This window comes from Neovison vison, chromosome 1, assembly GCF_020171115.1.
Source record: "Neovison vison isolate M4711 chromosome 1, ASM_NN_V1, whole genome shotgun sequence".
Taxonomy (NCBI): domain Eukaryota; kingdom Metazoa; phylum Chordata; class Mammalia; order Carnivora; family Mustelidae; genus Neogale; species Neogale vison.
This window is the reverse complement of record NC_058091.1, coordinates 67,088,158-67,114,817: the sequence shown is the minus strand read 5'-3', so window position 1 is coordinate 67,114,817 and position 26,660 is coordinate 67,088,158. Positions and strand designations below refer to the sequence as shown.

Below are 26,660 nucleotides of genomic sequence, written 5' to 3'. Positions count from 1 at the left end.
TTATCAATACTTTCTCTATTTAACTAGGTAATTATATTACAATTACCAGGACACCTCCTCCCCAAACCATTTGATTAAGTTCTCTTTATTGATTCATTAAGTGTATCTTGTTGAGTGTCTACTGTGTACCAGAAACTCAGAGCTGTGAACAAGATAGACATGATCTCTGCCCTCAGGGAGTTTATATTCCAGGTTTCAGAGAAACCCTATGAAACTAGAGAGTTCATTTTTAATGTATTTATTGCTAGGCCAAATCTCCACTGTTGTGCCTCTTAGCTTTACCCCAATCTTTTTAACCACCCTAAAAGCTACATATTCATAGTTTTCTGTCTCAAAAATTTTTTTCTGTGATATAACCCAAATTAATGCTGGTCCAAAAAGATTCAGGATTCAAAAGAAATTCGATTACTTTTCAGAAAGATCATTCTATGGAAAAGATTATAGTTGTGACTAATAAGCACTCAAAATAAAGATTCTTATTTATTTTTAATTCTCCAACTATTAACTTATATTTTTTTTTCCTCAGTATATTTTAATGTTGGTCCCACATGGACTTGAACCTTAAAATCTTTGAACTATTTAGGGACCCATTTCACTTTGCTATTTCTAGAATCTAAAATCTTGATCTGTGGTGGTCTTTCATCCTGGCTGAACTCTCTGTAGCAGACTCAGAAATGGAAAGATATTCCTGTTACCCTTGGATTAGAGGAATGAGAGTTCTGGGTTTTCTATGGCATGTGAATCCAGGAATATTTCAGTTCAGGCTTTTGTCTCCTTTACTTTGATGTGAACTTATCTTTTGGAGATGAGAGAGAGGGTGGGGAGAAAGAAGAAGAAGGCGGAGAGGAAGAGGAGGAAGAAGGAGAGGAGGTGGAAGGGGGAGGGGGAGGAGGAGGAGAAAGAGGAGGAGGAGGAGAGGAAAGGGAGAAGGAGGGGGAAGATGAGAAGGGATGGAGAGAGAGGAGAAGAGGAGGGGAAGAGCCACACGGTCCATCATTGCCCAAGCAAATGGCATTTTGGGTGAATGCCCTGACCTAGGAAGGGAAAATAGATCAAGGTGACCCCAATGCTATAAAAATAGCTAAGTGGACTCTTCCCAGAAAAATATCACAGCAGGCTCTGTAAAGCAATTACAGTAATATTTTGGCATCTTGCTTTACCAAGGGGGACATTCTCCTACCGTCCTAGTTACAGCCTTGATTTTCATTTTCCTTTGTTGTAAATGCTTAGGAAATCATTTTAGAAGGCTGCAAAGAGATAGGTGTGAGAGTAAACAAACTCTAACAGTAATCTTGTCTCCAAGTGTTGGAATAGCTGCACGAGGAAGCCAGAGCAGCACCTAACTTGCCTGGTCTGCTTTTCCTTATCATTTTCCTCCCACCTTACTCTCCTCTGCCTCCCACACAGAATGGTATAAAATTTGCAGCCTGATTCTGCAGTCTGCCAGGGAAATCTGGCCACTTGCTGGTGAGCTGACCCTTAGACCACGGACCAGGGTACATCACTGTGACTGCCTTCTTGTTGCTGGGCCAGGAAGAGGCCTTGAGAAGAAGGGCCAAAGTGTTCGCCCAACAGGAAGACATGGATCCCCAGGGAGATTGTGCATATTCCTTCAGTTAAAGCTCTTTGGGAAAACTGTCCTGTGAACTGAACTTTCTTAAACCCCATGGAAAGAATAAAGGTCCTTATTGTGGTGTTGGTGAGAAGTCAATGAGTCCACACTCAGACAAGCTGACAAGCTAGGATCTGAGGTGCAAGTCAGTCAGAGGGCAGGTGACGGTGTCTTCCCGGTAAGTCAGGAGTCTTCTCCTTATCTGCCAATGTTAAGAATATTAACTTTTTATACTTACGGCTGAAACTTAAAACTGGTGTGTGTTTTAAAAAAAATGACACTTTAAAATCTGCCTCCACAGTATTTCTTCTAGTGAACTATCTTTAGCTTGACCTAAATTACTAATTAAATTTTTCTACGAATCCAATTCTCCTACAGTTCTTTCCTTTATGTTTTTATAATCAGACCTCTTCAGCGGGGGGTGGGTGGGGGAGGTGGGGGGGTGGGACATGCGTTTCAGTGGCTGCCCACCCCCATTTTAGTTTTGCTTTGTCTCAAGAAGCATTTGCAGATCATCAAATATGGGGGAGCTTGGAAGATTTCTTATTCTGGTGTTAGATATGGCACCAGCACATTAGCACTAATTCTTCAAAAAATGAAACCTTCAAGGAACTCCGCTACACTTTCCACTCAAAATATTTCCCAAGCACTGTAGCAGAGTGAGAGCCTAAATAGTGTCGGGCTTTCTCGAGAGCTGCTAGGGTGCCAAAACATGGAGTCCATGAGAATGGTGCCTCTCCTGCATGCCGCCATACTGGAGACCCAACTCCCCGGCCCAGTCACACCTGACCAGATGAACTTGCCCCTGCTCCAGGCCAACCCCTCAACAACTTAGTGGTCAAAGTGGAAGAAGCATCTTGAGGTCAACTTCTTCACACTTGGTGGCTCCTAAAACCACATGGAAAAATGATAGCTGGAAAGATTCTTTTTTAAAAAAAATTCCAGGTGGAGAATACATAATGCAAGCACTACATAATACTGAAGTCAGATTTATATTCATGTACAATAAAGCAAAGTAGTCAATCTTACTGCATCTGTCTCGATTGACCTAACAGGGAAAGTATTACAGAAAAGAGGCTGTGGAGTGGACACTGCAGCAGCAAACAAGATGAGGTCAAGTCTCCCAAAGGACCTGCCAGCTATCAAGCACAGTGATAACTTGTCCTTGAACCAGATTTAAGGTATTTTTCAAAGTCTTCATTTATTTATAATCCATATCTAAACAGAGAGGAAATTAAAATGCATTAGACTTCTAAGTCATTAATCTCTCTCAAGAAAGAAAAACAGGGAGGAAGAGGACAAGACAATGACTTAGGGACAAGTTAACAAAAGGATTCATTCGTTCATTTTGTATATACTTTCATCTAATAAATTTGGCTTGACAAGTAAGGGATCTGATGAACAAGGTCATGGGTTCTCTGTCCTTTAGGACCTTCCTGCCCTGTGGGAGCTACGGGTGAGTAAACAGTCCTGATGTTACCATGCAGGGTGAGCAGGACCACGAGCTATGCTGTGGGAGCCCACACAAGGACTCAAACAACTCGGGTTTTAGCTACCTCGGAAGAAAGCTCAGTAGGAAGCACTATGGTGCCAGGAAGTATGATCAAATATATCTTGGAGACTTCGGATTTGTTGGAAAGCATTCCTCCTACCCTCGGGAGTCGCTTGGAAAATGTTAACTCTCCATAGCTATGGCCAAAAGCTCCCCACAAAATCCTCTTTGGATCATCCTCACAGTAGTTTCCAATGGGGAGAGCCAACCCTGAAGCAGTGTTAGCATCATAGTAGTGCACTCCAGAGATGTCAATGGAAAGATTGTGGAACTAGAGCTGACTCCTGAGTTTGAATTCTGTTACCTCTCTTAATAACACTATGACCTTGAACTAGTTACTTAACCTCTCTGAAGCTCTGTGTCCTTGGCTGTAAGATGGGCGTAATCAAAGATTCTGAGGATCACACTAGTAAAGTACTTTGAACAGCGCCTGACGCTTAGTAAAAGCTCCATAAATGTTAACCCTCTGGGAAGACATGGAGTATTTCACATAGGTAGAACATCTTTGTTATCATTCCAATTCAGTGCTTTAAGCAGACATAATAGGACAGTAAAAGGAAATGCATGTAAAGGAATGCTGTTAATGGAACAGTGGTGGAGAATAACCACTGCAGAGGAGCTAAATTTCACCCCTCAGCTCTGCCAGGATAAACAACATAATTGGGCTGAGAACCTTCGCTTTGTTCCCTGACATGTTTAGAGAAAGGAGGAAGCTAGGGCTGTAGTACCTCTTCACTTCTCCTCTGATCATGCTGGACTGGTTAACGCCAACAGGCAGGGTGGACAGTGGTTAAGGCTATGGGCTGTGGAGCCAAGCACTTGGATCCAAACCCTGTTTCTGCTGCTAACTGGCAGTGTGCCCTAGGACTGCTCTGTCCACCTCCATACTCCTCAGTTTCTTCACCTGTGAAATCGGGATGCCGATAGCATCTATCTTGGGATTTTTGTGAGAACTTACATACATAACCATACTTAAGACTCCGAGAACAGTGCCCAGCGAAGTTAATGTTGAATTTGTTATTAAAGAATAATACAACATAAGGAAATTGTCAAATGCACAAAATCATGAAATACTGGGTCCAGACAAAAGTGTCTTGTCAAAGCTAGTGGTCACTAGGCAGTTAATTCTATGAAGATGAGAGCTGGATTTTGATTAAAAAATGAATGGACAAGGCATGAAACCCTGAATTAGTTACAGGGCACCATGAGGAGGAAAGCACACTAAGAGCTGGAAGTGAAAACCCTGCCCATGTGAGCAGCGCTTAGCCATATTCTAATCTGAGCAGGTGTCTTCTCCTTCCTGATACTGTTTACTCATCACTAAAACAGAGAGGTCACTGAGAGCATTTCTAAGTTTCACTCCAAATCCAAAATTCTATGTGGCCAGATAGCCTCTGAAATTTTACAGAAGACAGTTTAATTATGGCTACCCGAAGTCTTTTTTTACAGACCTAGGATTATCAAGTTGAAGACAATGCCATTTGTTTGTGCTTTCTGAGTCATAATGCAAGAATCTGAACTATGAACATATCTTAAAATCCATGAAAATGGATTATCTTTAGCACAACTGATAACTTTTAAAGCTGTCGGATTGGGAGAATAAAACTGATAAGGACATCTTCTCATTCACTTTAAGTGAATCTTTACAGACTCAGACTAAAACATAATCCAAAGATATCCTAATGCTAACTTATCATTAACATGGGGAGATTGGAAGTAGAACTCTTATGGAGTTTAGCTTAGGAATTCTCAGCTAAATGAAATTAAGCTGATTTAGTTGAGCTTTTGAGACTTGAGAGTGGAAAGCATAAGTCCAAAGGATTTGGGGAAATTGCACCAAGACTGCCTGTCTCCAGACTGTGGGCTGGAAAGGAGCTTCGAGAGGCTTGTCTGCTGAGGGTCGGCTGCCTTCAGAAGTTTGGTACATTGGATAGAGACACAAAGATTTCACTTAGAAAAAAAGAAAAAAAGATTGTGTGGTGGAAAATTTAAAAAAAAATGTGGGAGGATGATTTGAAATCGAAAGTCTGGACTAAGAACACAGGCTTTGGGTTAAACAAAGTTTAAATTTTAGCTCTGCTATTTTTTAGCTACATGACCTTGGGCTGGTTGGTTAATCTCCCTGAGCCACACTTTGCATTGGGTTTCTGTGAGGATTAAATGAGATCATTCACATAAAGTATTTGGCCCTCAACCTCTAGAACGTAGGAAGCACTAGATAAATGATGGCTATTATTACTCTCCTAAATGAAGGACGGGACAGGTCATCAATATTCCCCTCTAGTGAGCTTCTCTGTGCTCCCTTTGGAATGTCTCAGAGGCGTCAGAAGCACTCTTTAAGGCTTCTGCAATCACAGTTTGTGTCCAAACCTCAGTCTTTCTCGTGAGCCCTAAAATACCTATGGGTTTTTTTTTCCCCCCTAAGATCTATTCATGGTTTTACGTGGGCACTGGATAAAGGTTCACTTTGTAAGACTGTCCATCTAGGTTAAAAATAAAAATGCAGAAATGTGTGGAACTCCAACAGTAGAATATAGGGAAAATAGATTATTCTTAGCTGAAAACAAAAACATTCTCGTATATGAATGTGTATGTAAATGCAGAGAAGAAGGCTGGACTTTATGAACACCAACATGGCCACAACAGTTTCATCTGGGGAAGACTGGGGAAGAGGTGGGATTTACCTGGCATTGTCTTAATGCTTTACACATCTGTTTACATGACTAAACCCCAAAACCAAACCAAACAAAAAAGAAAGCCCAAAGCAAAAGTCATGGTACAAAATGAAATAGACTTTTGGAACTACTGTATACCAGTAGACAAGAACCAAGGAATTTATCTTCAGAGCTGTCCATGACCTCTTACAAAGTCACATTCTGCTGATTTTGCTGTCCTTGAGGAGTAAGGAGACCAGTAGGGAGATTTCTGATTCTATCTCCAGCAACTGATAAACGCAGGTTAGAAAGCAGTTGAAGCTCCAGCCAGAAAATCTTGTTATAGACCTCTTTCTCTCTGCCAAATAGATAAAACCCTGGCTAGCTCTTCGCAAAATTCAAGGTCAACGGAGGTGCCAACTGAAGACGATTGGTCAATTATGCTTTTAAGCAGAAAGAAACCAGATAGTAAATTATATATCGATCAGTACATTTTGATAGCCAAGAAAGTAAGTGACAAAAAAAAGAAAAAATTCTACTTGACAGCTACTTGGTTGATAAAAAAAAAATACCTAACTGAGGAGTTGTAAAATATCACCCTCTTTCCCCTCCCACCAATACCACTAAATAAATTCATTAATTCAAAGAGAGTAAAGAGTTTCAGCTCTGAATTATGGGCTATGACAAGTTTTTTGATTATTAGCAAAACATTTTTTTGCTGTTGGTGATGACTTTTCACGATGGGCCCATTCCTTGGAAAGAAGCATTTTGGCTGCAGGGAAAACCAAGAAACACTGCAGAGCTCTGAGAAGTTGCACTGACTTGCTTTGATTCAGCCTGCAGTCTCCACTAGTGAGGGATCTTCAGGGGCAGCAGGAAGGACAGGGTGGTTTTGCCTTGTTGTTAATGCATATGTTTTGGCCCATGACTTGAGGGAAGGTTGTGCTTTAACCATGAGATAGTCAAAGGGAGCCTGTGCTAGCCCTCTAGCTGGGCCTAACGTACTGCTTCCAGAACTGCCTTTCCAGCTTGCCCATTTGGTGCAGGGAGGTAGTCTGGCCCAGTGTGTAATTCATTGTGTTCTGCTGGTGGGTTAAGGGAAGAGCTGTGTGTTAGGCACAGCGCAGAAAGGACCTGAATGAAGGGCGGGAAGAATGAATGGAGAGAGCCATTTTGATGGAATTACCCTAGGGGATTAAATAGGACAGGGCATCTGGGGGCTGAAAGAAGGTTCTGTTGCTTACAAAACTCTCCCTAAGAGTGCCAATCATCAGTTTCTTAACAATCATACATTTCTTACCTCCCACTTATGTATAAATCTGCAGGTTTATGCAGACCACCAGCGTGACAATTACAATGCATTCAGTTTATTGTGAAACACACAAAAATACCGTTTTCTCTCTTTCCCCCCCTCATTTATAATCAAAGTGATATTAACAACTATGAATGGAAGAACAAGGAATTGAAGGGTTAAATATATACAGCAGCATAACCCCATCTTGTCACTTGGATTCAGACTGTCCACTGTTCTCTTGAAAAGAAAGGCAGTCATACCAAGCAACATTGAGGCAACGTGAAATAGAGAATTTAAAATGCTGGATTCCATCATATCTGCAAAAGGCCATTCTAGTCCTTTGCTATTTTTACCGCTGATAGAGACTAGACAAGTTATTGGCTGCATGGCTTTGGGAAGCCAGAAGCTGCGGCTTCCAATGAAGATGGCAATACAGGACTTGAGACAGAGTCAGTGAAAGGGGTGGAAAAAGTTGAACCCTTCGAAGGTAAGAGAGGAGAGCTACTGAATTAGTCCTTGACTAAATTACTAGTCATAAATGTACCCCAGACCAATTCTCTTAAACACTGACTGTCATCTTGTGGCTTTGAGAAATTCCTATTCGGGCTCAAACCCCCTCTAAGGCAGGCAGCCCAGCCCACCCCCACTGTTCAGAGGCGCCCCCACCCACAAATTTGCATCAAGACAGGTATATTTCCCAGCTGGACCAAGGCATCCAGAAGCTCGCCTTTCCTTCGGGAATCTGCAAGACAACCTTTGGCTTATCCCTAGCCAGCAATCAAAAGCATTCAGAGAATAGCAGAAAACAAAAGAAACCAACAAAACCCGTCCTTACCCGCTTCTTAAAAAATTGGAAGGCTGAGCATTTCTTGACTGGGAATCCATTCATGTCTTTGTTTACCATTTTCCACAGTAGGGAGTTCACAGTTATAGATCCAGGGTGGCACCGCCTGGTGAGTGCAGCGAGCGGGTCCCCCGGCCGCGCTCCCAGACGCAGGCAGTGAAGACAGAACGGGATGGAGAACCTGGCGGGGCTCGGGTCCTCACTCACGCATCCTGCAGCGTCGCTACCGCAGCAACCTCTCCCCGCTCTCAGTTGCCACGGGCAGTGGCTCTGCTCTTCCCATCGCTGCTCCGAGGCGCGGGCATCGGCGCGGCCGGCCCCCCGGGCTGCGGCGGATCCCGGGGAGAAGCTCTGCTCTGCGGCTGGCTAGTCGGAGAGGGGCACCCCCTGCACGCCCCCGGCTACCTGGCGGCTCTGCGGCGGGCGCGCGGGGCCCGCCGCTCGGCTCCAGGTGCTGCGCGCGGCTGGAGGTTGCTCGGAAGGAGAGCTGTTTTTGATCGTGCAAGTTCCAGTGGGAGCTTGTAGTTAAGCAGCTGAGAGAAGGAGTAAGAAAGAGCAGAAGCCGAGGGAGGGAGGGAGGGACAGCCGCGCCAGCGAGGCAGAGGGAGAGAGAAAGCGCTGCTGAAGACGCAGCGATTCATGAATATCTGAGCAGCCCCGGGAGAGAAGACGCCGGCTCTGGACGCACTGAAAAGCAGTTGACAAGCCCTCGGGAGAGCTACTTTAATAGCGCGTTTTGTTGTTGTTGTTGTTTTTTTTCTTTTTGTTGGTAGGGCCGTTTAAATCAGATTTTCCTGTGAAATGCAGACCCTTTTTGGTTTTATGCTCATTGACGTTCTTTGGACACGTATTCCTGAATATAATAAGTCTCTCGGTGGAAATTTAATCAAATTCATTCCCGATCTGTCCAAATGTGGAGAAAAATGAAATAAGGTGCAAGCGTAGGTAGAACAATGGAGGCTCTCATACTAACCGTATAGAACGTCTTTGAATGCCCTCTCCCCACTTGTCATCACAGAGTGGACAACGGTGAAAGCAACTGCCTTTTTCCCTAAAGAAAGCTCTTTAAAAAGAACACAATGGACATATACGAAGTGTCTTGTGGTAAAACACACAAAGAACAGGACCAAAAAGTATTACTGAAACCATCTGATGGAAAGGAAGCCCTGGTGAATGACCAAAAAGCCTTTACCTATCAAGTGGAAATCTACCCCCCGAAATCCTTACCCATGTCATTCTTTGCACATAAAATTCATTCTTAAAAACACCACTTAATTTGTGTGTGCCCTATTTTCCCATCTTTACTCTTTAATGTTGATATTTTATGGAGACTTTTTAAAAAATGAGAGTTGATGGGTAAATGGAGAGAGCAAGGAAAAGAAACTTGGCTTCTGATCTGGCCTGTTCGCATGTCTGTGTGTGAGGCTCTAGGCCAGTCCCCTGACCTCATCATGCCTCTCAGACAGTGCCTATCCATGACATGAAGGCAACTGTTCATTCATTCCGTCTTTCCTATTCTCATTTACTTATTTAGTCATTCACTTGTTTGCTGTGTTATTCCATATATCCATCAGATCAAATCCAAAGGTACCAAGTATCCCCAGGATGAAGAGTCTTTTCATAGTCATGAGGGAGTGTAATCGAAAAATAAGGGGAAGGCACATGCCTACTTGATAAAACAAATGGCCAGCTCCTTAAAAGCAATACCTAGAAGAGAAACATACAAGTCAATTGGGAAGAGTTGCATTGATTTCATTGGAGTATAAATCTCTATAGCAGGACCAGGTTTCTTTGGGAAAGGACAGTGCAATCTTATTTGCTCAATGCTTTGAGATTTCCGGAAGAAAAACGCCATGCAACCAAATGATGGCATTATGACTGAGGGAAAATAAACCATTCATTTTGGAGAGATACATTAAGTTGTCCCAGATGCAAGGATATGTTACTTAATCTACAACATTGATCAGTTTTGTGGTTTTTCTAAAGAGTTCGCTTAAAATTCTGGTAGTTCAAAGAGAATTTCTGAGGATTGTAGAAATGGTCCCTACTGTGATTATGATAGTGGTCTCATGACTATGCATTTATCAAAAGTCATCAAAACTTTATATATGAAAGAGGAAGAATGTTTTGTTGTGTGTAAGTTATAATTCAATAAACCTGATTTTAAAAAAGCATGATCATCCAAGTGATTTCCTGTTTTGCATCTTTCCTCTCTCCTGAAGGCATTTGAGCAGATACTTACTGAGTTTGAGGGATAGATAGAAGGTGCTCTTTAAGCATCCCGTGGGAGAGAGATGCTGGGGGCCTTGCCTTGATTCTACACTGGCCTAGCATGCATACTGGTTTTAAGTACCCTGTATGTTTACTTGGGGGTAAAGAGGCGATGGCTAATAGAAACTATGGGGGAAGAAGTTAAAGTAAAGTCCCCTCTTTTCTCCCCACTATACGCCATCCCTTGGAGATGTTGCCACTGTCTCTGAGTCTATGATAATCTTATGCAAGATCCTGTGAATACAAATATCAATAGTTTCTGTCTCTAAGGAAGTTACAGCCTAGTGGAGAAATACACACTGTGGTAAGAATGAATCCTTGAACACTACATTGAAAACTAATGACGTACTCTATGTTGGCTAATTGAACATAATAAAAAAAGAAGAAGAACGATATCTAGAGCCATAACTATACCGACGTTCCCCCACTTTGGTTTGGAGGGTGGCAAGAGTGGGTAGGGGAGGCCCAGGAAGTCTTTTTTCAAAGGGAGAATGTGAGTGCAAAGTATTAAAGAAAGAGTAGAAGTTGGCCAGATGAGGGAGGAGAAGCAGAGGGCAGGGGATCTCTCCTATAGGGCCGGGAGTCTATTACTTGGACCATATTTTGGTCACTGCAATAAATAGAGACATGTATTAAGTCTGTTAAATCAACACTGTGCTGGCTACTCAGGGAAGGAAGACATCTTTCATCTCACTGTTAACCTCTTTTTTTTTTTTTTATAAAATCACCTGCAGGTAGACCTACAGTGACCACCATGTACTTACCATCTCCTTTACCAGGCTTATTAGTGCTGACGAAGGAGCATAGACTACTGCTTATGGCAAAAAGGAAAGTAAGGACTGTTCAAACATTGTGTTTGAGCATTAAACTTGCTTTATTAATTAAATGAATATATTTACTTGCCTGTTTTTCTCATTAAACATGTTTATTCATTTTTGTAGCCCCAACCCACTGTGGCGTGCCTGGACCATGCTTAGCAGTCAATGGATGGTTTTTGAATAAATCAGATAAAAAACTATGAAAAGCTAACATCAGTGACCATTTGTGGGAATCATTAAATACCTTTGAGATTCTGGAACAACTAAGTGAATTCCCATCCTAACCAATGTGCCAAGCTCTAGTAAGAACAAAGGACCCACCATTTCTTCTTTAAGCCTCAGTGACATTGTGACCCTGGGATGACTCATCTTTTTATGGAAAACTCTAATGTTCAAAAGAATCCCTTGAAACTCTATTTGCTTTTGTGCAGTATATTCACTTTTCTTCTCCCAATAATATTATTTGAACCATAACACAAAAGATAAAATAAAATAGCTGGGTAAAACTGATGACTCATCTATACAGAAGGTAGAGAGAGTGCCTGGTAGATATGGAAGGTATGGTAACCTCCATGGGACCTTGAGCAAGTCTCTTCAGTTCGGTGAGCCTCAATAGTCTCATCTGTAAAATACTCCTATAAAATGCATCCCATTTACCTCATGAAGCAATTATCAGTACCAAATTTTTGTGAAAAGATCTTGCAAGACAATAAATAATGCTAAATTTTTAATTCTCTAAAAGAAGAAGCATATACTGTTGTAATACTTTTTTAGAAAGCTTAGCTTTCCATAGATTAAAGTGTTTTGTGTGATACATTTAGTCGGTGAATGGAATGTGATTTTTTTTCCTATAGCAACCTGGAAAACACAAAGATAATAAACGTTAAAATATCCATCTAGTGAGACATGTCTCTAAGGAGAAAGGGACACAAATAGACCATATCATGAGAAATGTTTTACATTCCTCTCTGTCCTGGATGACTTGATCATATGTTTAAAACTCCAGCCTAAATGGTAGTGAGGTATGTAATTAGGAATTAGGAAAGCCCACTGGGAATTCTGTATTGTTTTTGTATATATGAAAACCTTTTTGGAGAAAGAAACAGCAACAAAAAAAATCAGAATCTTTTGGTTTAATCAAATTAGAATTCATTTAATTCATGAATTAGACCAAAGGAAAAGTTACAAAAGAAAAGCCAAATCTAAAATGTCAGTTCACTGCATCTTTTCTTTGAGAGGATTATGTACAAACAGAAAGAATCAACAGCAGAGTGGGTTCATGGCCTTTTGTAGAAAAGATGCAAGTAACAAGGTGTTGTCCTTCCTTCTGAGGGGAGAGATCAAATAAGGATAAAATGTTAACAATTTGTTGTCATTCCCACTATGCTAAAAAATAGGTAATTTATAAGTATACATCTTCCTGACAGAGTCAGTATTTATCAACTGTATTCTTCCAGTTGGGAAAGTTAAAAAAAAAATATTTAGTGTTACCTGACTTGATACTACTTATTAAATGTCAAGTATGTGCTAGTCCTTATACTTACCAGGAAGAGACCAATAAAAAAGGTCTGCATTTTCTTGGCAAATCACATCTAGTAATAGTATTTAATTCACCTTTAAGGCATTTGATGCTTTTTTTCCAGGACATGTAGTTTTAGTTAGATCACCAAATAATGGACTTTTATTTATCTCTATTGCCTGAAATATCTTTAGATAAAATTATAAAATTTAGTTTCTTAGTTCAAGAGAAGTAGTTGATTAAAAACTCATGCTGCCTCTCTCTCTCTCTCTCTCTCTCTCTCTCGCTCTCTCTTACTTGCTTTTTAACTGTACTTGTTCTCCCACTCAGGCAGCCACCAACAGCCCTCCCTCTGTTTGTTTTTTTCTCTCATTGGTACTATATAATAAAATTGCACCAAATCTATTTATGATCTAGCCTCTATTGACACAAAGGCATAAAGAAATCTTTCTTGTGCCAGTGTGACAACATGTAGTCCAAGGGGACAAATCAATTTGTTAGTAATTGCTCATTTGAATATTAGTGATAATTCCCTCAATAGAAACAGTGACTTTTACAGCTCTCCCAGACTTCACATTTAGGCATTTATTTCTATTCCTTTGTTTAAATCATACAAAGGATTTGGAACCACCAAAAGCAATCTGTTTTAAAGAAAATATATTCCTTTGAGATCCCTTTTAAGGGCCTGACCACTTTTATTATAGTGATCTCCTGTCTCCTCAGTCAGGGTATTTTCAGTGTTGTAGCAAGACTCTGTCACTGTGTACATCTCATTGATAGAGGACCTGCAAACATACGGATACACCCTTGCACACACAAAACGCACACATGTACACAGACAGTGGGAGTGAATAAAGCAGGTCAGTGGAGTATTCTGCAGAGGTTATTAATGTCTGTGAAATGGATTGCTTGCTGAATGACTGAGAAATGAAGTGGAGATGATAAAGCATTTTATAGCCTTTATATAAGATGTAATTTTGTATGCGTGTGTATTTTTAGTGATTATTCTCTGTTTTATTTCAACCCTCAACCTTTGAGATGATGTTCAATATAATTCCTTAACCAAGGCCAGTAAATTGTGCTTTCAATGTGACTTGTCCAGAAAATGTTCATTAGTGACTTCTCTGCATAGGACACAAATGATCCATGGCATGAGAAGTTGCTTCTATCGATGTCTCACCATGCCATGGAGGTAATGAAATAGACTATTGGGATTGGTATTGACCGAGAAGATGCTAGAGGAAAATTAGTAGCCCATACCAGAGTCTTGTTTGCTCTACTCTATAAGCATGATCTTTGGCTCTGTCTCTGTGTTCACCATGAAATGAAAAGCTGAATCAATTCCTCTGATGATTCAAGTCAGCTGAGGCTTGTGAAAGGGAGAGTGAGTGAGGTAGATATGTCCAGCAGCAGGAGCAGCTCCAGCAAACAAAACAAAAGAGAGAACAAAACCATTCAGGAAATCACATGTTAGAATTCTAGAAAATGTTGTGCCTTAGGGTGAGCTGATGCCTTGACACGATTGGCTTCAAGTTGAAAGTCTCTGAGAGCTTACCTGGGGTTTGTCTATTTTGTAAATTATGCTTATTTAAATGGAACACAATTTCATTTCCTATGGCTTCTTTTGTTTTCAGAGGAAATGGGCTACTTTGAATATAGTGTCAACTCAACATTATTAGCATGGCAGTTTTAAGCATTGAAACTAATGGAGTTTCCCCTGGGGTTGACATGGTTTAGTAGAATTCATATGACATTGGATTAGAATCCTGCCTCTACAATGTACTGGTTATGTGACCCCAGGAAAGTTGGAATAGACATAATACAACATAGCCAAGTGATTTGTTGTGAGAATCATAGGGATTTAATACACACTCACACACACACACACTTACACATGTGTACATGTGTACATATATCTATATCTCTAGGTTTAGTTTACATCTCTAGGTGATGGTTTTAAAACATGGCTACACATTTTTTAGTTTTGTTCCCATTGATAAGTAGGGTTTATGACTCCTCTCCTTGAATCTGAGTGGGCTTATGACTGCTTAATGTAGCTCAGAGGAAGTGATGCTTGTGATTTCTGAGCCTAGGTCATAAAAGGCCATATTTCTCCCATTTGTTTACCGAAATGGTCTCACATGGAGCTCTGAGCCACTGTATAAAACTGTCATGGTACAGTAGCTTGTGAAAGCACACGCTACTCAGAGAAGACAGACAACAGTAGACACCCTGATTGGCAGTCTCAGCTGAGCCCAACCTTCAAGTCATCCCAGTCCAGGCACCAGACCTGTGAGTAAAAAAGCCTTCAAGTGATTCCAGCCCCAAAGTGTTTGGGTCACATAGCTGTTTGAGGTCTTCAGCTGAGGTCTGAGACTTTGTGCAGCAGAGGTAGAGTCTGTGAACATAATAAAATGGTGTTAAGTTTGAAGTAGTGTATTTTATAACCATAGCTAGAGATGTCCTGTAACCCTCCCATCACCTCTGCGAGCATGGGTGATGTTCAATAAATGAGTACAAGTAGACCTTTACTGCCAAAAGCAATGCTCAGTTAGGAAACAGTCAACAATTTAGATGGGAAATGTTCAAAAAGGCATCAATAATTGTTGAGGAAGTTGAAGGATGCTGCTCTCTTGTAGGCAACATTATCGTTGGGTTTTGTATATTGTTATTGTTATAGTCACCTTGACCATGGGCTGGGTGGCTTAAATGACAGATATGTATTTCCTCACAGTATTAGAGGCTAGAAGTCCAAGACCAAGTTGCCACATGGTCAGTTTCTAATGATACCTTTCTCTTGACTTGGAGATGGCTGCCATCTTGCTATGTCCTCCCATGGTAGGAGGAAAAAAAAGAGCAAATTCTCTGATATCTCTTAGTATAAGAGTGATAATCTCATCATGAGGGGCCCAGCCTCGTGACCTCACCTAAATTTAATTGTCTCCCAAAAGCCCTATGTCCAACCCACTGAAGGGTAGAGCTTCACGTATTAATTTGGGGATACAGGGTTCTGGGCCTAGCAGTTATTCTGTAATGTGAAACTATTTTTGGTACTGATACACTCTCAATTTCCATATCAGTTCTACAAAATGAATATTATTATATTTCTTATTTGGTAATAGGTAGAAAGATTTTTCAAAATTTATGTCAACCCATGTGACAAAGTGTTGATTTAATTCCTATACAAAATCTCCTATAAATCTATATAAAAAAAGACAAATAATCTAATAGAAAATATTTCTAGGATATAAAAAGAAAACCAGTAAAGGCATACAGCAAAAGAACAAAAACACATGCAAATAAACGTGTGTAAAAATGCCAAAATTTCTGTTAGTTAGAAAAATGTAATTTAAAATGGCAAGATACGTTTTTTCACTTATTAGACTGGAAAAAATTTTTTTTCAAAGTTATGTATTCAAAGCTGGCAAGACTCTGGGGAATAGGTACTCCTGTATCACTGAGAGGAATGTGAATATTTTGGAAAATAATTTAGCAATATTTATGCAAAATTAAAATGGGCCTATCCACTGATCTGGAAATCTTCTGAGAATAAACTCTTTGGAAATATATATACCAGTATGCAATAGTCTACATGTAGGGGTACTTATTACAAAATTGGCTGTAATAACAAAAATTGGGGGAAATAGAAACATAATTAAATGCATTATAAAATCATGCTAAAGAAAATTATATACATATTAAATTTAAAAACTTGCATAATACATTGTCAAGTTAAAAAATGTATAATGTTTTCTAATGAATAAGAACAACTTACTTTTCTATAAGCATAGAGGAAAGAATGGATAGTTATACACCAAAAAGTTGAAATGGTTGCTTCATTCAGGAGATGGATGGCTTTAATTTTTCTTTTAAACTTCTACAATGTTGTGCTTGTTACAAAAAGCACTTGTTACAACAAAGCTGGAAAACATTTAAAGTCCTGTGCCTTACCGAATGGACGCAGGTCAACTTATTTTCATCAGATACTGTACCTCCTTTGAAAGCTACCATCCATTCATCTCTGACTCTGTATACATACTTCATAGATTTTAGGTGCTGTGCTTGCTGCTAGGACTTTTACAAAGAATAATATTTGACCACTTAGCACCTAGAATTATAGATTATAACATGGCATTTGAAGGCTTCTTAAAGATTTTTTAATCCAAGGACGCTTGGGTGGCTCAGTCAGTTAAGTGTCTGCTTCTTGATTTCTGCTCAGGTCTTGATCCCAGGGTCATGAGACCAAACCCCAAGTCAAGCTCCACTGTGAGACCCCCGTTGAGACCCAAGTGGGGCTTTGCCCTGGGCATGGAGCCTGCTTAAGATTCTCTCTCTTTCTTTGCCTAACAACCTCTCACCCATAACTCTATAGCTCCTCTTAAAAAATAAATAAATAAACATTTTATTTATTTGATACAAGGAGAGAGTCAGAGAACATACACGGAGGGAATGGCACAGGTAGAGGAAGAAGCAGGCTCCCTACTGAGCTGGGAACCCAATGCATGTCTCCATTCCAGGTCCAACCCTAATCTGAGCCAAAGGCAGATGCATAACAATCTGAGACACTCAGGCAACCCCCAGAAAAGATTTTTTAATCCAATCCAAAACTTCTTTCTATAGATGATGAAATTGAGGCCCAGAGAGAGACTGATTTGCCCAAAGTTAATCATGGTTAATGACATCACCATTCTGAATTGAGCCAATCATAAGTATATATGAAATCTACAGAAAATTAGAATAGAAAATACAGTAAAATGTATCCATCAAGCAATAGGATAGTAAATCTACGTTGACAGTCCAATTACCCCTTAGGCTCTGAGTTCAGGCCTAAGTATCTGTCATATTGCTTTAGGTTCTGACTCATTTTCTTTAGATTCAGTCATTAGCTACCGATGTTTATTTTTATAACAGTCTATGTAACAGAATTTGTGTGAAGAGCTGTAGTTACTCTTTTTGGTGACCATCCTTTTCAGTTTTTTTCCATTACTGATTACAAAATCAGCCAAACAGCCTCTCCCTATCAGTAACCTTCTTAATCAAAAGAGATAAAGTCATCCAACCAGGTAGTGATTAAGAATTTGAGTGAAATTGAGTCCTAAGACTTTCACGAAAATTTCCCATCAGTTCCTCAAGGACCGAGATTTGTCAGGAGTTGAATGAAGAGTTGAGACTTTCCAGATGGAATGGGAAAAATACATTTTTAGTTAAAAATATAATAACATTCTGAAAAAAAGCTGGCTACTTGGAAAAGTTATGTGCAACCTAAAATCATTTGAATTGTGAAAGGTCAGACATTGTAAATGATTGAACACATTTTAGTGACTGCGTTTCTCATTTGATTTGGCTTTTCCTTCCACACTATCTTGTCATTGAAGTACAGACTTGACATTTGAACCAAAGCTGGTGAACAGAGTGGGGGAAGACCAATACGTTCTAAAATTCCTATGTTTGTTTATTTATATTTTAAAAATACTTATTCCTTATCTAGCCTATCATTTGATATTTCTATTTTTAGTTTTTAATATAGGGTTTTACTAGAGTTCTGCCCAGAATTCCTTTTCAGCTTTGGCTGAACAGAGTACCAATATTTTAACATTTTGGGAAGGGCTTAAAGTATACTTAAACTGTAATAGCCTTATTTTGATCCACTGTGCGCTATTTTTATAAATGAAATGGACCATTGAAAGGCTTATAAAATGTAATACAAATTTATGTTTTATTGCAAGGTGCTCTAGATAGTGCACAAACATGAAGTCTTAAGGAATAAGAACAGACCTAAAATAAAAAACTTTCTATTTGTAAGTCTCTACATATATCTCTATATATTTTTAGTCTACTAGGAGTATGTCACCATTGTGATTGCATATTGTATATCACCATCTAAATAAAAGCTGAAAACCATATATTTATGTAAAACTTACCAAATTTTTAACTTAACTCTCTATGAGACAAAAAGATTTTCTGTAGGCTGGATCTAGTCTTCTGAATCTCCTTCTAGGTTCTTTGTTGTCTCAGAGGATATATGATAGCTTTTTCTTTCATGTTCTCCACCCCAAAGAAGGAGGGAAAAAGGTGCTTCTGGACTCTGGGGAACCAATTTCAAACAGAAAATCAGTTGTTTTTCTCAGTTGGGCCCTGGGCAGTGCAGGCTAGACAGGTTTGCCACATAGCGTAGACTGGGATGGGGTATTCTATAGATCTGGAACTTTCCCTCTGTGTGTGTGTGTGTGTGTGTGTGTGTGTGTGTTTATAGGAGCTAGTTTTGAATCTCCCATGGGTGGTGACATTTATTCACCTCAGTGGAAAAATTCATCTCAGTTACACATGTAAACGACTAGTTTCATACCATTCAGACTCCTACTGCTTCATCCTCAGATATATTCTACAATATGGAAGAATCAAATTTAGCTAAAGAAGGATGACATTTATGGATAACTGCTGCCAAGTGACATTTGAGGCTGTAACTTTGAACACTGTTCATTCTAGAACTGTACATTGAGTATCAACCTCACATTGCTTCCTTCACACTCTTTCCTCTGGTTCTCCTTGTGACCAGTAGTGTGAGTATACTGGGGTTCAGTGAGTGGCAGTGAGAGCAAAGGGGCTCATAAGGACTCTGTCCTAGTGAGTCCATGGCTTTATCAAATGATCCAGTCAGCAAATCCTCATTCAGAACACTAAACACCCAAACAGACCATAATTTTATGACTATAGTCCAAGGAGAGAATAAAAGGACAGCTTATAGGATATCATATTTACCCTGGTCTAAAGAGACATCAACAACCAAAACCAGGTTGGGAATTTAATACTACTTCCTTCAACTTTTTTTTATTCCATTGAATCCTATTAACACAAACTTGGCAAATTCAAAATTTCCCAGAAGAATTCAGATTAAACAACGACACTTAATAAGCAGTAATAACAACAGGATTTTTCCTGCCCAAATTTACATCTTTAATATGTTTTATGAGGAAACACTGTGTTTTACTCTTTCCTACCATGACAAATCAACCTGCTGTCTCTCCAGTCTTGTCCCAGCTCAAAGATTTAATTTACATTCTAAGTAAACAATGTCCTGACATTTGGCGTTGTGCAACTCAAAGACTGACACCCTCTAGACTCAGCTAGCCACATCCAATTTGAGGATGCATTATTCATTTCTGCTGGAAATGAGTAGTATCCCTCAATGCAGCCCTATGAAGGCACAAAAGAAGAGAAGCACCTCACTGCTCTTGGTGGTCATGGCCATGGTGGTAACACATATCATAGCCCTTCTTGCCCTCAGTTAGATTTTCCTACGCACAATGTCTTCAGGTCTCTCACGTGTTGGGATTCAAACCTCATAATCCTCTACTTTGTGATCTCATTGAGTGGAAATCCTTTCCCTTGGTAATGGAGAGGTTTAGAGCACTACAAAAAATGTAAATGCCCTTAATATTGTGCAATATGCTGTTTCCCTGAGGTGAATATTGAGACTTTAATGGGAAAAAAATACTAACTAGAAAACTTAATCCTTTTCCATTTCTGTTCTGCTCTTTTATATTGAGCCCATTCTCTTAAGGTATACATGAATGTTTTCTCTGTGAGTGTAGATCATGTGGGCTATTTATTGTAAGGGTTAAATTAGTTCATATGTGTAAAGGATCTAGAAAAAGATCTGGAACACAGTAATAATCAAATCTTGATGATGATCATCATCATCAATATAAACTTTCTCTTTGAGTTTGTCACTTTGCTTGTTTAGACTATGCAACCCTTACCTTGCATTTTGTATCAGAACTTCCAGTGATAATACTTAGGACAGGAGGTTTTCCCTACCTCAAGTTGCAGAACACCGCTTCTTGTCGACCAGTTCCCCCCTATCCACCCTTAGTCAGTTGTAGCTTGCAGATGCTTCTGATTGGGATTTGATCAATCCATCAGCAGATTTTTATTGAATACTTGTGCGTAAGGTACAGGCTTGTAAAATATTCTTTAGGAATTTTCCTTGTTCTAAAGGAGTTGATAACATGAAAGAGAGAAAAAAATGAACTTAGAAGATATTAGAGCTCAACAGAATAAAAATGATAACAAGACTGAGTGTGAACAGGAGGGACAAATGAGTGGTGCATACATGGTGCTTCTGAAGAGGGAATAATCTATACCAGGTGAGTAGAGTGAACAGGTCTCAAGCAAGAAGTGGGTCTCAGAGTAAAGGATGTGGAGGATTTCATTCAGCAGGCATAATGGTTATATCTTGAAATATTAATTTGTGCATTTTCTAGGTGTTCCTATCCCTGTGATCATACCCCCCACCCCCAGTCTCAGTGAAGCAGACACAAAGGCTCATAGAAAACTCCATTTTAAGTGGGAACATTTTAGGGTACATGGAGAAGATTAAATAACTTCATTATTTAAATAAAAATGTATCAGGAGAAAGGAGAGGGGAGGATTGATGGATAGAGGGGAAGAGAAGAAAGAGGTGAGCAGCAAAAGAAGGTCCTTCCCCTCCAGGACCAGGGAGCTGAATGGAAGCATATTTGACATAGGTTATTGTTTAATGGAGACCCCCAAGAGCCTTTGGATGATGGCCTTCTCTTTACTCTCCTGCTTATTGCCTGTGGATTACCCACCATCTTTTGGTGCTAAACTCCATATGTTTATCTTCTACCTCACCTCTAACAGAGCTAAGGGGGCATGGATAAGTTACAAAATGGAGGAATGTCACACACGACCCTTGATCAAAGTAAGATCCAACAGAACCAATTGGGAATACCCCTTTGAGTGAAGACATCAGTGACCACAGTGTCCTTGGTACATACAGAAAAAAACAGGTATAAGAATTAGCATTTAATGCATTTAGAATAGGTAAATTAGAATAGTTTGCAAGTGCATAAAAATGCCTCGGACAGTTGGACCCTTAACCTACATAAAGAGTTCATCCTATGAGGCAGTTACTATGTTTAACCACACATGAAAACTTGAGACTTCCCCACAGACACAACTTCAGCACACCTTAATCCCTTCTTTTAATGAAGTCATAAAATACTATTCTTTGAGGATTGTCTCAAAAGATTATCACCGCATGGCTATCCTGGATAAGTGAAGAAATACCATGTAGTGATGTAATTAACACAGGGTTTCAGGATTGAAATGGTAGAGCTGGCTTGTAGGCAGATGGTTTAACAACTGCCAACACGCAGAGAGAGAAAAGCTGAGAAACAAGCTTGTCCTTTATTTACTTTTGGAGCTGTACTCTCTTTGTCAGATTCCAGCCAGCTGAAAGATCCAGTGATCATCCGTCCATCCGCCCGTCCATCCATCCATGCATCTATTCATCCACCCACCCATCCATTTTGACACAAATTTACTAAAAGACTACTATGCACTAAGAATTCATCTATAAGCAGGGATGTTAGCAGTAGGGGAAAAAATAGAGAAAAATCCCTGGTCTTGCGATGCTTAGATTTTAGTAGCGGCAGCTAGAGAAGAAACAAAATAAATAGGTATGAAATAAAGCAGATCATGGAGAAAAAGAAAATAAGGAAAGGGGCATGGAAACTGACAGGGTCAGCTGTCATGGACAGCTTAAATTGAAAAAGGATAGTCAGGAAAGACCTCTCTGGGAAGGTGACTTTGAGTGAAGGCCTGAGGCGGCCCATGGAGAGAGCCATGGGGATCCCTGGGGAAGTATTCTAATAGGTAAATCATCACGGACAAAGTCCCTGAGCTAGTTTATGGTATGTAAAGTCTACTGTGTGAGCAGAAAACTGAGTTTTCCAGAATTTTAATGATTCTGATATATTTATAATAGTAAGAGACATATGATGAGCCTTGGGTCAAGGTAAATTTACATCCACTCCATGTTTAAGCTATTGCCAGAAGATGCTGAAGCTAAATATTGACCTATTTTATTCTATGTACATAATGTTCTTGTTTGGAAATAGAGTACAAAGCCATTCCAGCAGGACCGGAAGTTTCTCTAATACTGTAAAAGGATATGCCACTTGGTGCCTAGGCAGTTGGAGATGGCAGCCAGTGACTACAATTCATGACTGCCTATTGACAAATTAAAACAGAAATTGTGATGACCTGACCTCATTCTAATGCAAATCCTTAACAACCAGAGTAGCAAGGAAACTCATTTTGTGTCATGCCTCCTTTCTTATGCCCCTTATTAGATTTATATAACTTTGCAATCTTTCAAGGAGGTCAGCTCTCAGCATGCTTTGGCTTTTAACTGGCATCATTAATCAATGTGATATTAATCCAGGAGGAACAGCTATCACACTAGGGCAAGTGGTAGGAGCCAACCTTGTTGTTTCCTGGGTGACGGTGACCATCTTCATCCCTAAGCACTTCACCTCCTTAGCAGGTCTCATGAGACCAGTAGCTCATTTTTACAAAGCTTCTTCAAACTCTAATCTCAACCACACTTCTGCTGCCACAGTGCAGTGATGGGTGAGCCTTCAGACTGAGAGGATGTTAGAGAGCTTCAGATGTCAGGAGAGTTCATGTCATACACCATGGCAAGAGACAACCCGTCTTCCTTTGAAACCACATTTCTTGGTGCCCTCAGAGAATTCTGTTTGAATGCTTTTATTTGTGGAGCTAACATGGCAAACACCTTTGTCTTTTCATAATTGTAGTTTATACTTCAGAGCAAAGTGGGATTGAAACTAGGGCAGAACTCAAGTCATCCTTATTGTGAGCCGATTTGGGGGTCTACTAGACCTCCTAGCTTGTAGTTCCATTACAGGTGAGTGATCTTATAATTTACTTCTCATGGCGTCTGGCATGTTTATGAAGAACCTGTGTTATGTAAATTACACATCTGGCTCCTCACTAGTCCTTTTCTCACCTGTCTCTCTCACTCTCTCTTTCTCTCTCTCTCTCTGTCTTTTTTTTTTTTTTACCAGAAGTAAAGCATGCCTCTGTGTGTGTGTGTGTGTGTCTGTGTCTGTGTCTGTGTGTGTCTGTGTGTAAAGGGACAGAAAGAATTCTGAATCAGAAGACAGGAGATGGACTTCTTCCCTACTCCTTACTACACTACATGGTTCCTAGAGGTACATTTCTCCATACTTCCTCTCTGACTCAATATCCTCATCAGTAAGAGGAGGATACCTCTTTCCTAAAAATGTTCTTGTGGGAATATAATGAGCTAATTCATGTAAATCACATCCAGGCTATACGTTTTATCAGAGTTTTGATGCATGGATCATCATGAGTAGAGATAGGACCCCCAGGTGTTAATGTAGCCCTACTATTCACCAACTTTGGGAAAGTTATTTCTAAAATTACTTGTTGGGGTGCCTAGGCAAGTCAGTCAGTTAAACATCAGACCCTTCATTTCAGCTCAGGTTACTATCTCAGGGTTGTGGGATCAAGCCCCGAGACAGGCTCCACAGTCAGCACGGAGTCTGCTTAAGATTCTCTCGCCCTCTCTCTCTACCACTCCTCATGCTCACCCACACTCTCTCTCTTTAAATAAATAAAATATTTTTTAAAAATTATTTGTTACTCCACCTGCAGAGGGACAGTAAGTTTTATGCAAATGTGTAGGACATCATCTAACAACAGCTGAATAAATAGCAGCTATTATGGTTTGCAGGGGATGTGGGAAGTGTGCCAAAGGTCCAAACAAGCTAGAGCCCCAGAAACCCAACCTCGGGAGACCTCACCCTATACTGCAAGCCTAGCACAAGGGTAGTGGCGTGGCAGCCGCCGGTCCCCAGGGGCTCTGCATCCTGCTTCAGGCTCCCTGGCTGGTGGCTCCACCTTTTCCTGACCCTGGGTGTGGACACTCCCACCACAGTCGCTCTTGGTGCAGGCAGCAGGGTGGAGCTGGAGCAAAGCTTTTTGGATGACCCCTCCCTCTGGAATGAATGCCAAAGCCAAACTGCAGATTTCATTCATCTTAACAAAGGACTACTACTATTCAGTTTTATTAAAATAGAAAACAGATTTCTTAGGAGTTATCAACATCCAGTCATACTTGTCACACATTTGCATACGTGAGGAACCTGAGGAATAGCCAGCTGCTACTTGGAGCTCAATGCCTGAAACATTTTCCCTTCTCCCAGGTGCTTCACACCAGGACTGTTGTCTGTGATCACGGCATTCAAGCTGAGAGACTTGTGCACATTATATAATTAAAAAAAAAAATCTGAGATGTTTCCTTTTTCCAATCTGTGCACAATTTATTGACCAGTACTTAAACTGAACATGCCAAAATTTTTAAATTATAGGTCAGTAGTAAATCAATCATCAGCAATTTGTTAAAGTTTGCCTACTATTCTTAAGTCAGGCAAAGGCCAAATCACACAAAAATGATCACACTGTTTAGCATCTTTGAGCAAACATTTATAGAATACCTCCTCAATGGCAGACCCTGTGCTTGGCCTTGAGGGTACAAAGATGAACAAGACATAGTTCCTGTCCTCCAAAAACTCATAAAGTGGTTGGGGGTGGAGTCAGTGGGACACAGCAAACCAATATTTTCAACACTTAAATGTGCTGGAAGAAAACTCAGGTGATAGTAGAAACCCAAAGTGGAAACTCCACTCTGGAAGTTCAGAGAAGCCTGTCCTGGGGCTTGAGTGGAGTCTCCGAGGATAAAAGGAGTCACCCAGCAAAACTGACAGAAGGGTGGGAGAGTAAGGAGGAGTCTGCCTTGGGGTGAATAGCTGAGCCACAGCACAGAGATATGAAACATACCTGCAAATAAATACACAAGGAAGGTGTGTAGCAAGATATGAAGGAAGATGGGTCTGGAGAGAAAAGTAGGCAGTGCCGGGCCCCAGGGAGGCTTCTATGCTTGCTAAGAAATTCAGACTTTACTCTAAGACATGTGGTGGATGGAAAAAACCGAGAGTTGCTCCTTGCACTTGGTTCCATTCCTGGAAGATCCCGGGATTTTTGCGATAAAGCCTATCAGGCCACCAAGTCTAAAGGAATGTTAGAAAGGCCCACACCTAGGAAGACTGCATTGTCCTTAACAGTTGATAAACATGGTGACTTCTGCTTCCAAGCATTGTTCATGTTCGGTGTTTGATACTCAACTTTCTTTTCCAGATTTTAACTCCACTTTTTTTTTTTTTTATAAGTATAGAGCTAGATTATTTTAACACAGTGCTTTCCAACTTTAAAATTTTTCATGTTAAAAATAATGATAGCCCACACTAGGATAAAAAGATAAAGCTGTTCCTAAGTTAAAGGGAAACTCTATCCTTTACACACCCTTTTCCCCAAGGCTTCAAGTACACAGGCTGAAGGAAAAGAGCCATACCTTGGGTGCCAACCATTTGAGACCGAGCCCAGACTGAAACATTGTTTTAAGGTCTATTCCCAAACCCTTTAATGTTTAGTAAACAAGTGTTTATTTTATTCAACAAGTGTTTATTTTATTTATTTTATTACTTGTTTACTAAGTACCCACTATGTATAGACATTGCCCTGGGTGTCAGGACTGGAGTGGGGAGCAAGATAAATTGAGTTTCTGTTCTCAAGGAGCATAATAGCCAGTGGTGATGGTGGATGGGGAGTGAGGTGGACTTGGGGAAGTAAACAGAAATTACTGTAATGCATGCCAAATGTGACGACGGGAACACTATATTTGGTAGCACACAACTAAAGCACGTTCCGAGATTAGGTGTCAGAAAAGGCTTCCCTACAGGAATTGACATTTTAGCAGAGAGCTGGAGGATGTGTAGGAGTGAGCCAAATAAACAGAAGGAAGAAGAGTGTTCCAGGCAGAGGGACAGCTTGAGTGAGAGTTCCAAAGACAAGTGGGAACGCAGCACTTGCAGGAATTCAAAGGAACTCCCAGCGGCTGGAGAGGAGCCTGGGGGAGGGAGCACTTGGACCCAAGGGGTTGAGGGCCAGAAGGAGACAGGAGGTGAAGGTCTGGTCAGGGAGGGCTTTGGCAGCCACAGGAAGCAGCTCTTCACCTGCTCTGACCAAGTGAGGCTCCCAAATCTTTTCCTTAATTTACATTTGAGGACAATGACTCTCAAAGTTAAACAGCTTTTCTCAAATCAAAGGACTCTACGTTGACAAGGCGACTGTCTTCTTTGGGTTCTGTCACAATCAGACCTTGACACAGGATTTCACTATGT

At 40.4% G+C, this 26,660-nt stretch overlaps 1 protein-coding gene and 1 long non-coding RNA gene across 2 annotated transcripts in view; one reads left to right on the top strand and one right to left on the bottom strand.

Annotated features, from left to right (window-relative positions):
- SGK1 (serum/glucocorticoid regulated kinase 1) overlaps positions 1-8,055 on the bottom strand; it is a 108,684-nt gene extending 100,629 nt beyond the window's left edge. Inside the window, exon 1 of the mRNA XM_044248418.1 lies at positions 7,948-8,055. Within this exon, the coding sequence (XP_044104353.1) occupies positions 7,948-8,016 (69 nt within the window). The 5' untranslated portion in view covers positions 8,017-8,055. The remainder of the gene's footprint in view (positions 1-7,947) is intronic.
- LOC122906477 lies at positions 1,550-10,999 on the top strand. The gene is made up of 3 exons (XR_006384541.1): positions 1,550-1,790; positions 2,668-2,793; positions 10,962-10,999. It is a non-coding gene; the product is annotated as an uncharacterized LOC122906477 (long non-coding RNA).
- Positions 11,000-26,660: the final 15,661 nt, after the last annotated feature.